At 36.5% G+C, this 13398-nt stretch overlaps 1 protein-coding gene across 1 annotated transcript in view; it reads left to right on the top strand.

The window, feature by feature from the left end:
- The window catches only part of LOC141441079 (potassium voltage-gated channel protein Shaw-like), a gene marked incomplete in the record, with an annotated part of 155735 nt that overhangs the window by 129592 nt on the left and 12745 nt on the right, over positions 1–13398 (top strand). The window contains 3 exon segments of the mRNA XM_074105717.1: positions 577–694; positions 10908–11102; positions 13205–13398. Coding sequence (XP_073961818.1) covers positions 577–694; positions 10908–11102; positions 13205–13398 — 507 coding nt within the window.

The raw sequence follows: 13398 nt of genomic DNA, 5'->3' as shown, positions 1-13398 counted from the left end.
GCACCCCTGGTTTTTCAAAATCTATGTGAAAATTTTATAGTTATTATTTCATGCCATCACACTTTCCATGTAGCGTGAATAGTTTTTTGATAAAATTGCAATCTGGAACGCTTTTGAAGACGGAAAGGGAGAGAGTTAATTATTTTTAACTCTGCTCCATATTTACCCTAGCGAAACAAATGGACTCCACATAATTGCCAGATTTTGCACTAACCTGATTCAACTATTACAAATATAGTTCCCAAACCAACATATAGCCAAGCACATTAGCTTGTTGAAGTGACAATGGGCAGGTCATAGCACGGAGAAAAAATGGCCGTTGGGACCGAAAAGTTCTCGAATAGAGATCGCGAAAGTGAAGCATAGGACGTCCATCCACCAACGAGATGCCGACCTGGTTAAAGCCGCGGGTTTTCGATGTATGCAGACCGCTTCCAACCGAAGCAACTTAAGGTGGGTTGAGACTTATGGCCAACAGTACAATTCCTGATTATTGTGATGATGATTAATACACGCAAACATTGTAAGTTAAGTAAAAGCTTGTTAAATAAATTAATTTGACGTATTCTTCCACAGAACTGGCAAGCTTCACTATCCCACGGATGTGTGCGGCCCGCTCTTCGAGGAGGAGCTGGAGTTCTGGGGCTTGGACGCCAACCAGGTCGAACCTTGCTGCTGGATGACCTACACACAGGTAAACGGAATACAAGTTGGTGGTAGTGTTGATCTGAAGATGAGCTCTGGTTGACTTCGAAACGCGTCAGAACTGGTTTCCACTTGTCTGATGTCGGGCCCGGATTTAAATCGGGCATCAGTTGCAGAACACTTTATATGAAAACTAGGGTTTACCCGCGGCTTCGCATGCGTAAATCATTCATTAGATACAGCAGTTGAATTGGAACTCCGGGATTTTACGAAATTCCCGTGGGAATACCCGAAAATTACATCCTGGTTTTCATTGACATTGCATTAAAAGCCACTGTCCCAATTTCGTGACTCTAAACCCAACGGTTGTTATTTCGAGGTTTTAACCCTAATCCCGTGAGAATATTAATTATAAAGAAAGAAAGAAAATACATTTATTTAACGCCATAAAAAACAAACATAGAAACAAACATAGAACAGATGAAGACATACATGACGCTAAATAGGTCCCCACTCAGCATAATGCACGGCTCAGCATAATTATGAGTGTAGAGTTAAAAATCAAGTGGAATTACTGGCTTAGCAAAGCATATGAATATTTTTTTTTAATAATGAAGGTGTTTGTAAATATTAAAAAAATACTGTTAGTGAGTCTGAGGTTTTCAGTTATTTAATTAACAGCTTGTATGTAATAACTTTCTGCGTTTTTTTACACATATACGTATTACAAGTAAAAGTGTTTTTTACATTCGTTACTAAGACACTCTGACATATTATATCTATCTTTGCAAGCTAAAACCTAATACGACTGAGTAGTCCCAAAATGGAACCATGGTGTCACATGAGGCATTGAATAAAAGTGTTTTTAATATGAATCCCCTCACGTTCGTCATAAAAACGGACATGGCTGGTAAACGAGCTAAGTTCGCGTTCAAAAAACATTAAACTTTGCCACACGAGCTTTTTGCAAGCTCGGCGAACTTTCTGTTGGCAAAAGCTCCGGGGCACGTCCGTGGAAAATTGTTTCGTAAACAGAGATTTCGCAAATTAGAAATTATGTAACCTGAAAAGCAATTTAGTTTTTTGGTTACTTTTTATGATTCCGTAACTCAAAAAGAAATAACGGAAACTTTGTTGTCCGTCTATCATGAAACTTCTGTGGCACTTATTTTTTTTTAATTTCTCATTTTGCGTGCGGAGGTGCGGAGGGATCAATAAACTACAAACCATTACTTTGCTCACCCGCGTCCTCTATGTCTATGCAACAATAGTGTGTTCTTGCAGCTCCTCCATCCCCGACTGTAAGAACACATATAATAATCACACAAACCCATCTATCACTACTACCACTCCACACTGACGCGTTTCGAACACAAACAGAGTTCATCCTCAGAGTAACACAACGCCTCACGTGCGATTATTATTGCAGTACGATCAGTACAGTGATTGTATGTAGTTAATATTTTCATTTCGTCAAGCTGAAACTATCAACAAATAAGATGAAAATAAAGAGTATCAAAGTTGTTCAGTGAAAAACTATGTAGACGACCAGATGGCCTAGTGGTTAGAGAACCTGACTACGATGCTTGAGGTCCCGGGTTCGATTCCCGTGTCGGGGCAGATATTTGTATGAAAAATACGAATGTTTGTTCTCGGGTCTTGGGTGTTTACTATGTATTTAAGTATGTATCTATCTATATAATTACATTTATCCGTTGCTTAGTACCCATAACACAAGCTTTGCTAAGCTTACTTTGGACTAGGTCAATTGGTGTGAATTGTCCCGTGATATTTATTTATTTTATTTATTTTATTTTTATGTATTTCAACAACATAATTATTAGAAAATGATGCAAGTGGCTACGGCAGTGCACTTTTGAATAACTTCGTCAACCAATTTACATGAAAAACATTAAACTTTCAGACGGCATTTTGCATTTGAAAATTACTTATTTCAGTTCGAAGTTGATGAATATTTCATGTTGAGAAAGTGAACAAAACAGGTGAGAAGTATGCCAGTTAGTAGTTTTGAGGTACTTTCGTTTCTGTCATCATCATCATGTCAGCCGAAAGACTCTGCTGGACATAGGCCTTCCCCAAGGCTCTCGACTCAGACCGGTCTTGTGCTTTCCGCATCCACCGCGATTCCGCGATCTTAACCAGGTCGTAACTATAGCACCCCCTGCCCCGCCGTTACCATGGCCGCTACCGGAGCCAGGAATAGCAGGGCCGCCGGGGACTTCTTTCGTCTCTATATTTTTGTTAATTGGAATAAATTATCTAAAATGGAAATGTAATTTTGCTGTATGAAAATGTAATGTGCAAAAGCAAGTTTAATTATTAATTACGTTTTCCTGCTCGAGAAAACATATTTTAACATGTTTAAGAAATGTTTGCAACTTTTTTTCCAAACAAAGCCGTCAAGTATTGAAACGTTTCCTAAAATGTAATTTCCATCCCAGCCTATATACGTCCCACTGCTGGGCACAGGCCTCCTCTCATAACAGGAGGGCTTGGGCCATAATTCCCACGCGGACCAGTGCGGATTGGGAACTTCACACGCACCATTGAATTGCTTCGCTGGTTTGTGCAGGTTTCCTCACGATGTTTTCCTTCACCGCAAAGCTCGTGATAAATTTCAAATGTAATTCCGCACATGAATTTTGAAAAACTCAGAGGTGCGAGCCGGGGTTTGAACCCACGACCCTCTGCTTGAGAGGCGATAGGTCAAACCACTAGGCCACCACTGCTTGCTAAATGTAATTTATGTAACCTGTATCTTGGAACCTCAGCTCTCATATAAATAAAAAAATGGACTAAAAATATCACATAATTTACACTTTTTGCCCTGAAATATAACTAGTGCTAAAAAAATATTGTAACTGCGAAAACCATTTAAGATTTTAATATCTCAAATAAAATTTGCTCAAAATTGTGAGACCATAATATCTCTAAATCTTTTTCCAGTATGATTTACAGTACAGTCAGTTTGATTAACGTAGATTTCCTCGCTGAGCTGCCCACCGCAGTGCAGCAGTCACCCAGGAGGCTAACGGGTCCACCACGACCACGCGCGATCGCGCGGCGATAGTGTCATTCTAAATGAGCTTGCAAAAACAGTATGCTACCTTTTTGCACAATTATTTTTACCCAAATGTTTGATTTGTCAACTGTTTTATTTCCCAACTCTCAATTTTCTCCGAAACCAAAAAAAAAACTCAGTGTATTTTCGTCTAGTTTTTTAGTACGTACAGTAGGTTACGTTAGGTTTGTTTTCTGAAAGTTCCGAAAAAACATGGTTTTAGAGAAAATCATGAGTTGGGAAATAAAACAGTTGGCAAATAAAACATTTGGGAAAATATAATTCTGCGAAAAAGCAGAGATCCATTCAACGAGCTTAGAAAAACGCTCACCGTGCCTGTAGCGTATGGTCGTGGCACGGCCCCTATAAAAAAAGTTACAAGTGCTACAATTCTGCATAGTTGACACTTTTTGTATGAGAAACGAGCTTAACCAATTAGGTATAATAAAATTGTAGCACTTGTAAAATAGGGGCCAAGTAGTAATCTTAAGTAAGTACACGAACGTTGCACCAGTTGCGCGTAATGACCGATTCGTATATAATCATAATAATAATAATATTTATTTATTGCAGATTAAATCCATATGACCCATATAACGTAACAAAAATACTCGACGCGTTGGTTATGCGTAAGGCTACGATTCCACCAGAGATATTACGAGGTATGTGTCTGTCATGAACCAATAGTAAACGCTACATTTACCTATCTTCGCACAGCACAGCTCTATAGTAGAAACAGCTGAGCGGAGCGAGAACTGGTGAATGAAACGTTTCTATTGGTTAATGAAAAACACATTCCCCCACACAACCTCGCACATCTCTGGTGAAAACGCAGGCTATTCTGGCTATCATAAATGAGCTTCCTATAACGCTCGCTGCGCCACGGCAGTCGTGGATGTGCCGTAGCTCGGGACATGAATATGTAGACAGATTACGTTTGTCATACCGGTTCCTAGGACGCCGTTAATATTGAGGGAGCTAAATTTAGTTCGGGATAGTTGGAAGAGCGACATTAATGGACATGATTTTGGCATTAAATGCTAACATAAGCCTTGTCATTCTACATTACAGAAACTGTAAAACGTAGAGAAGCGCAATAGAATCGTCCTGGGTATAATCTATTCATATTCATATTTATTCATTCGAATTCATGCTCATTACATTATTAGATGGTAGTTTTACAAGACGGTAGGTACATGACACCCTGTAAGGGTATAGAATGTCTATCTATTAAAATATTTACTTATAATTATTTACGACACATTTTATATAATTCTTATTAATCTCTTCTTATCTTAAATTGTTCATATTTAATGTCAATACAATTTATGTTAAAATTTAATGTCAATTTCTTGAAATTATTATAATTGTATTTATCGCTTTATTTGGTACATACAATATAATTCGCCCCTCTAAGCCCTGCTAGGGCATTGCGATATTTAAAATAATATTGGAACTAAAATAATTCATTATTATTATTACATATAGCTAAAATAATTCATCATTTAACATTAGCATTTACATAATCATCTAATTTATAGTAACATTTCTCCAATAAATAATTTTCTATTAGTGATACAACTAGGTATTCAACACCGACTAAAGTTTTTAAAAGAAAAAAAAAACAATAATATCGCATAGATGGTGCTATAAATAATTTATTGAATCAAGCGTTACATTCCTTTGCTCACCCGCAACCGTACAATCAGCAAAAAAACTTACCTAAATAAATAAAAAAATAGAAAAAACAATGCATACTTATCAAACTCCAATATACGTGAACAAAATATTGTCAATAATTTATAACAAGTACTTGAACAACGTACGTCTTACTGACTCCTTCCCGGAGGTAGAGGGTTCGGTTCGGAATTTATAGCAGTAGCTTGCCCCTTAACCCCATTTAGTCAACATACCTTCTACAGCTTAAACATTGATTAGAGAACAATTAATTGGAACGTGATTTAGTACCAACATTTGCTAGGGACTTAGCATCGAGTCTTATTCAGCATTAAATTCAAGGGATAAATTGGGCCTGATGAACTGTTTGTTTAACAGATGGAAGGATTTGTGGCATTGTGGCTTCATTGTGACCATCAATAAAACACTTTATAGACACCTTATGCAACATAGACTGGTGATTAAATTAAACTGACTACAACAATGCGATGCAAACTTGACTACAACGCTCCAGGTCCCGATTTTGGTCTACGGTCGGGCCAGATATTACGTTTGTTGTCATGTCAAAGTGTTGGATGTTTTGAGTCTAGATTATTTCGCAACCGATGATGTGTAACCTATTTACAATGGCATCTGACTAGAGACAATATTTTACAGGAGAAATTTAAAGTTAAATGCCTTTTTGTTTATACAATATCAAAGTCAAAATATCTTTGTTCAATTTAAGCTATAACAAGCACTAATGAATGACATAAAACAATCTATCAGATGCGAAGTCTCAAATATGAAAGAAAGAAAGAAAACATTTATTCGTGACTACATGGTAAGAACGGGTAAGAATAAAAAAATAAAAAATAGTTATGCATATTGTCACGAAATGGTTCCAATTCAGCAATCTGCCGGTCTTGCGAACGGCGCTGGTCTTCTTTTGGGACCGTCTGGTCATTTGCTACTTTTTGTAGGTTATGCGGTATTAAAAAATAGAATACTTTTTATCCCGATGTTCCCACGGGATAGGGATAAAATCTTGAAATAACAACCGCTGGGCTTAAAGTTATGAAATTTGGTACCTATGTAGATATCTGGACATCTGGAATAATCCACAGGCTACTTTTTATCTCGATATTCCCACGGGATAGGGATAAAATCTCGAAAATAAATAACAACCGCTGGGCTTAGAGTCATGAAATTTGGTAAGTACCTATGTAGATATCTAGACATCTGGAATAATCCACAGGCTACTTTTTATCTCGATATTCCCACGGGATAGGGATAAAATCTCGAAATAACAACCGCTGGGTTTAGAGTCATGGAATTTGGCATGGGTGTTTTAATTTAACGTCAATAAAAACCACGATGTAATTTTAGGGAATTCCCACGAGAATTAAATAAAATCCCGGAATTTCAATTCAACTGCTGTATCCAATGATTTACGCGTGCGAAGCCGCGGGTAAACGCTAGTTGATGATAAAATATTCCAAATTCAAATTGGCCGTTATTTTTGCGCACACTCACAAACTTTCGCATAATATATAATATTAGGAAGAAAATTAGAAATACAGATAGATTGCGCCTTAAGTTATCCAGTTCGCATACCTTTTTGAACGCAAAACATAATTTATCAGCACATTTTAGCCCTTTCACTACGCTGACAATGTTCTTTTTAAAGTCTGTGCCAAAATTATCAAAGACATTTTTCACAACCACCGCTAAAAGGGAATCCTTTAGAATTTTCGCGAAGTTCTCGCCATGGTGACCCTTATTGGGCTGCCGAATTGAAAACCCTTATAATAACAAGTATTCGTTTGATTTCCCCCCAAAGGCTACAATATTTCCCTGAATATGGGCCTGTACTACGAAGTGCAAAATTCGAACTTCGTATATTGCCATCCCGCTCACACTTATATAATTTAATACGAGAGTGAGAGGGACGGTACGATACGAACTTCGATTTACGAATTTCGTACTTATAGTAGCCCCCCTTGTGTGCTTGAAGTAGTATATCTACAACCTACTTACGAGTAGTCTGTTTAATTTGGCGTTTTTAGACTAACAGCCTTATTCATATAAAAACCTTAATTGAGGTTTGATCAGTCTGTTACTTAGCTGACTGATTAAGCTTGTTAGACGGTTGTTAAGAAGTATGATTCATAAATGCTTTCTAGCAGTCTGCTAGTTGTTGAGCTGCTGATAGAAGGATTGGACACGTTATGTTGGCCATCTTGACAAATCAAAGACAATCATCGATAATTTAAAAAAAATTGACAGCAGTAACAGCAAATTAGCAGGAAAAAAAATAAAAAGCGAGATGAATTAATATTACGAAATGTACAAAATACATAATCATTTAATTAATTTAATGAAATAAATAAATAAAAGGTTAAATGAGAGAACAATAAATCGCTGCTTATTTTTTTAACCACTCTTTTCCTTATAGGGCTTTAATCTTTGGCCACAGCTGGCCCACCCGTCGCTTAAATTACGTTTCATTTGATCTCTTTGTCATCATTACTCCATTCTCCTTTCCATTCGTTCATTCGCTCGTTCATTCATTCGTTCAATGAAATATATTGCATCGAAAATTGTTACGGCTGAATGATTTAGCGGCCGAAGGCATAATGGTATTTTTAATTAATTCCGATTAACAAGTTTTTATCGTTTCGGTGTTATTAAAAAACAAATGTTGGAAAAAAAATTATAATATAATATTAATAACAATATTTGTCGAAGGATAGATCTTTAGAAAGCTTACTTGCATTCAAAGTCAAAGTCAAAGTCAAAGTCAAAATATCTTTATTCAATTTAGGCTATAACAAGCACTTATGAATGTCAAAAAAAATCTACCACCGGTTCGGAAAAACCTCTGTTGAGAAGAATCCGGCAAGAAACTCAACGAGGTATATATTTTTTTTAAAACAGATTTACAATATTATTAAATGATATGTATACATCACCAGTATTTGTATGCTTTTGCAGGTGGTAGGACCTTGTGCAGGTCCGCCCGGATTGCTACCACAACTTTCTCGCTAATCCTGCCGTGAAGCAGCAGTGCTTGTACTGTTGTGTTTCGGCGTGGAGAGTAAGACAGCCGGTGAAATTACTGGCACTTGAGGTATCCCATCTTAGGCCTCTAGGTTGGCAACGCATCTGCAATCCCCTGGTGTTGCGAGTGTCTATGGGCAGTGGTGATCTCTTACCATCAGGAGACCCACTTGCTCGTTTGCCAACCAGTCGAATAAAAAAAAAAAAAAAAAATATTTAACACAACTTTATTTTTAACACAGTAGGTTCGCTATTTGAAGGGATCGCTAATGCGGATAGGAATTATTTCCAAATATTGACTACTTATTTAACCAACAACACGTATTATATCTTTCATCTAATGTGTAAAATTCTATAAAAAATACATGTATTTAATATATTATTATGTATATAGTTAATGATATTTATATCTTAATTGCTACGCCCCAAGAGGGTATAATTTTATTTATTTATTAAAAAAAAAGTTACAATAAATAAATACTGAATACGCTGGTGATATTTTGTAAAATATAGAACAACACAGACTTTTAGGTTAACATAATTCCTTTGACGTAATTAGCTTTTCCTCTTTACGGCAATCGCCGTAATTGTGCGGTATAAGTTAATTTTCTATTCGTATGTCAAACTTTTCGGCTCAAAGAAAAGTTTTTTAATAATCCTCAACTCGTCTAATGTAACTTTAGGTACATACTTGTATCGTTTTATGAAGGCTCTGAATTTTTCCAAATTCATGTGCGATATAACATTTGCTTACCACGAGCTTTTACAGTGAAGGAAAAAATTAGGAGGAAACCTGCTCGCGTGGGTAGATAGTTAAAACTGGGGAGGTAATTGAATAACATTACAAAAAATTTAAAGGATCGTGGGTACATGCCATTTTTTACTTTTTGTAAGAAAAACCTAAAGCGGATAACTAAGCAGTGCTAAAATAAGTAAATAAAAAAACAGGAAAATCTCGTTTTCCTTTTCAGAATTTACTGTAAAAAAACTAACTAAAAATCGTCTGTCTGTCCCTTGACGCATTCATAATCTTAAAACAACTTAGTAAAACGAAATGATTTTTTTTTCACTTCTCATGCTCGTAAATATCGTGTTTATGCTGGATCTAGGCGACATTTATAAAATAACTTTTATGCTCTAGTGCATAAAGTAAAATCTTCGTCCAATACCAACGAAATTAGGTGTTTCTACATATATTTTTTTAACATTTTTATGTAAGTATATAAAAGTAAAAATCAATTAAATAAATCAAAATAGATCAGTAAAACTAAAAAAATATAATTATAATAGTAATGCGTGAACAATAAAAGGTAGGTACATAATAAGTGAACAATTGTTTCCACTGTTGCTATTTCACTTCCTCACCATCGAAGTGAAAAGAAGAGTGTAAAACTCGAGCATTAAACCCATTTTCCCCTCGACGTGTCTATCCACCCTCACCTCACCGGCTCGGGTGGCTATTTGAACGTCTCGGGTAAAATGGCTCGTTTTATGCTCTTGTTGTACAAGCTACTATTTTAAATTATTTGTATTTGAATGCGTATCGGCAAGAGCAGCGTAGGTTGTCCACCAACGAGAAGGATGGATGACCTGGTTAAAGCCGCGGGTTCACGGTGGATAAAAGCTGTTTCCCACCACAGCAACTGAAGATCCATGGTTGAGGCTTATGTCCAACAGTGGACATCCTACGGCTAATATGTTGATGATGATGTACGAACAAACTACAGCGGATAACTGAGTAGTGCTAAAATAAAAATAAAACGATTCTTGTTTTCCTTTTTAGAATTTATTGCAAAAAACCGGCCAAGAGCGTGTCGGACACGCCCAAAATAGGGTTCCGTAGCCATTACGAAAAACTAAGTAATTTGTTTCTAAGAATTTCGTATTTTATACGGTTATAGTTTCCCTTGAAAGTTTGATAAACTTACTACCATACCATCCTAATTTTTTTTCAAATTTTTCCACCCACCTGTTTAGATTTTAGAGAGGTACGCTCGATTTTAATGAAAATTTGCACCTTAAAGTTGAATATTTCGCAAAAACATCAATGAATCGAAAAATCGTCTTAGCAAACCCCTAATGGGTTTACACCATAGCGTTGGATGAGAAAAAAAACACCCCCACTTTACGTCTAGGGAGGTACCCTAAAAAAATAGTTTACATATATATCCGTGCAAAATTACAGCTTTCTAGCATTGATAGACCTTGAGCAAAGACGCGGACGGACGGACAGACAGACAGACAGACATGGCGATACTATAAGGGTTCCGTTTTTGCCATTTTGGCTCCGGAACCCTAAAAAGTACCTAAAAATCGTCTGCTTGTCTATAAAAAAAAAACTAGCTGTAAAGAGAGCGAGAGGTACCGAGCGAGCAATAAGGTTGATATGCTGCATTCAGAAATTGAAGTAAAACTAGATTAAAAAGTATTTATAAATGATTAAGTTTAATTTTGTTCGCAGCATCGGGACACCCAAGAAACTTTGGCAGTTCTAGACCGGCTTGACTTGGACACGGAAAAGCCGACGGAGGAGGAGGTGGCTCGAAAATTTGGCTTCGAAGAAGACTACTTCAAAGGCACAGTCTCCTGGTGGCAGCAGCTCAAGCCTCAGATGTGGTCGCTTTTCGACGAGCCATATAGTTCCAACGCTGCTAAGGTACATAACTATAATACAGCAGACATCATTTTGTAGGAACAAGTAAAATGGCCACTAAAAAATATTTAAAAACACCAGACTTTATTATCAAATTTTCAAATCGCTAAAAAGGAATGTGGAGACTTAATACAGCAGCAGTATCATCTATTTATTTAAGTACCTATTCAAAAACCAAGTTAAGTACTTAAATTTGTGTTTTGTTTTGTTCTGTGTCGTTTTTTAGGGTAACTAGTTCATTTCCGGTATCTTCTTGACTGCTAAGAAACAGATCATACTGCCCTTATCTACCATTCGCAATTTTATCAAAATCTATTTACTTATTACTTATTTTCCTTAGTCACGCCATAACTTAAGTACGACTTACCAATTGAAGGTTCTTACAAAAAAAAAAGGAATTTGTGCAGAAAATTATAAAATACTTAAAAAAAACGTATTTTTTATTTTTTATATTATTATAAACTTTTCTAATGGTAACCTTTGCAATACTAAGATTAGGGTCATACAATTTGGCGCAGGTCAGAGAAAAGGATAACCGTATGTTTTCAAAACGGAAGAATCAAGGATATAAAGCGTGTACAATATGTATACTGCTGCTGCCTCCAGAGTATGTTTATCGGTTGCTTATGCTGCATATTATGTTTATCGGTTGCTTATGACGTAGGTGTCTCATAACTCATTGTTTTTTTTTTTTATTCGACTGGATGGCAAACGAGCAAGTGGGTCTCCTGATGGTAAGAGTTCATCACCGCCCATAAACATCTGCAACACCAGGGGTATTGCAGATGCGTTGCCAACCTAGAGGACTAAGATGGGATACCTCAAGTGCCAGTAATTTCACCAGCTGTCTTACTCTCCACGCCGAAACACAACAGTGCAAGCACTGCTGTTTCACGGCAGGATTAGCGAGCAAGATGGTGGTAGCAATCCGGGCGGACCTTGCACAAGGTCCTACCACCTGCAAAACCTGCATTGTTCGCATTACATCAGATAAGTCACCCCAGATTTGTATCCAATGCGGACAAACACTTACTTACTTAATTATGATTGGTTTTTTGGAGTCTTTTTGTATTTTTTGTTTCAACTTCAAATATTTTGTTACTTTTACGGGTATCCCGTGAAAACATATCGAAAATACAAACTGAGACATGGATGCACAGAAAAACCAGAAAAAGAGACCAACACTGGGAAGCGAACCCAGGTCCTCAGCAATCCGTGCTGCGTGCTATAACCCCTACACCAGTGCTGGTCTCTTTTTCTGGTTTTTCTGTGCATCCATGTCTCAGTTTGTATTTTCGACTTACTTAATTGACATAATTAAAGCTTATTAGACACCAAAACATCATAATAAAACAATTTAATATCACCTCTTGGTTTGTAGAGAAGCTTTCACACCAACTCAAACAATAAGTCGATACAAACCAGACACCTTAAGAGCTCACAGCGACGCTTACAATGATGGAAAATTCTGAATCGTCGAGCAGAATTCACGAACCGTGCCTTCATCTTCAACACGTTTCGTCATATTTAAATATCTAATTTCAAATAAATGAAGCGTTATTCTAGGCAGAGTTGTAATCCAAAGTCTTACAATGTACATCAATTTGCTGAACGTTTACCAAATTCGAGTGGGATTAATTTAAATTTATGCTAATCAAAACACTTCCTTTGTACTCCTTTTTAGTTGTTTCGGGAACGATTCACAGTTGTTATAATTGGTATGGTTGTTTTAAAAGTTTTATTGCAAGTTAGTTTTCTTTGTCATTTGTTGGTTTAGGTAACATTTAATTGTAAAGTTAAATCATAGCTGTATCTATTTATGCAATCTTCTTAAAGGAATCTTCTTTTTTATTTTCTTCTTCTTTATTCTTACTAAAGTAAAGTATATATCTGTGTCAATTTATTTGCGCTTATTTTTCACTGTAACAATTAACTGTTCAGTAGGAGGGAATATTCTAGTTTTGGAAAATTTCAAACAACCTATACTCTAAAGTTCCGTGTTATTTGAAGCTGATTAAAATTGTCTAACAGTTGCAATGGCATCTCCCTAACTTAACACGGAGTTCGACATTTGTTCATGTTTTAACTTATCCTTTTCTTTCCAGATAATTGGCGTGATATCAGTGTTTTTCATATGCGTGTCAATCATATCGTTCTGTTTAAAAACACACCCGGACATGAGAGTGCCAGTGATAAAAAACTACACAGTGAAAACCGCGAACCAAACTACAAGTTGGGTGCTGGACAAAGTGCAAACGAACGCTCATATTGCATTCTTTTATATCGAGTGTGTGTGCAA

Source organism: Choristoneura fumiferana, chromosome 23 (assembly GCF_025370935.1).
Source record: "Choristoneura fumiferana chromosome 23, NRCan_CFum_1, whole genome shotgun sequence".
Taxonomy (NCBI): Eukaryota; Metazoa; Arthropoda; class Insecta; order Lepidoptera; family Tortricidae; genus Choristoneura; species Choristoneura fumiferana.
Note: the sequence above shows the minus strand (reverse complement) of the source record. Positions and strands in the feature narration are given on the sequence as shown.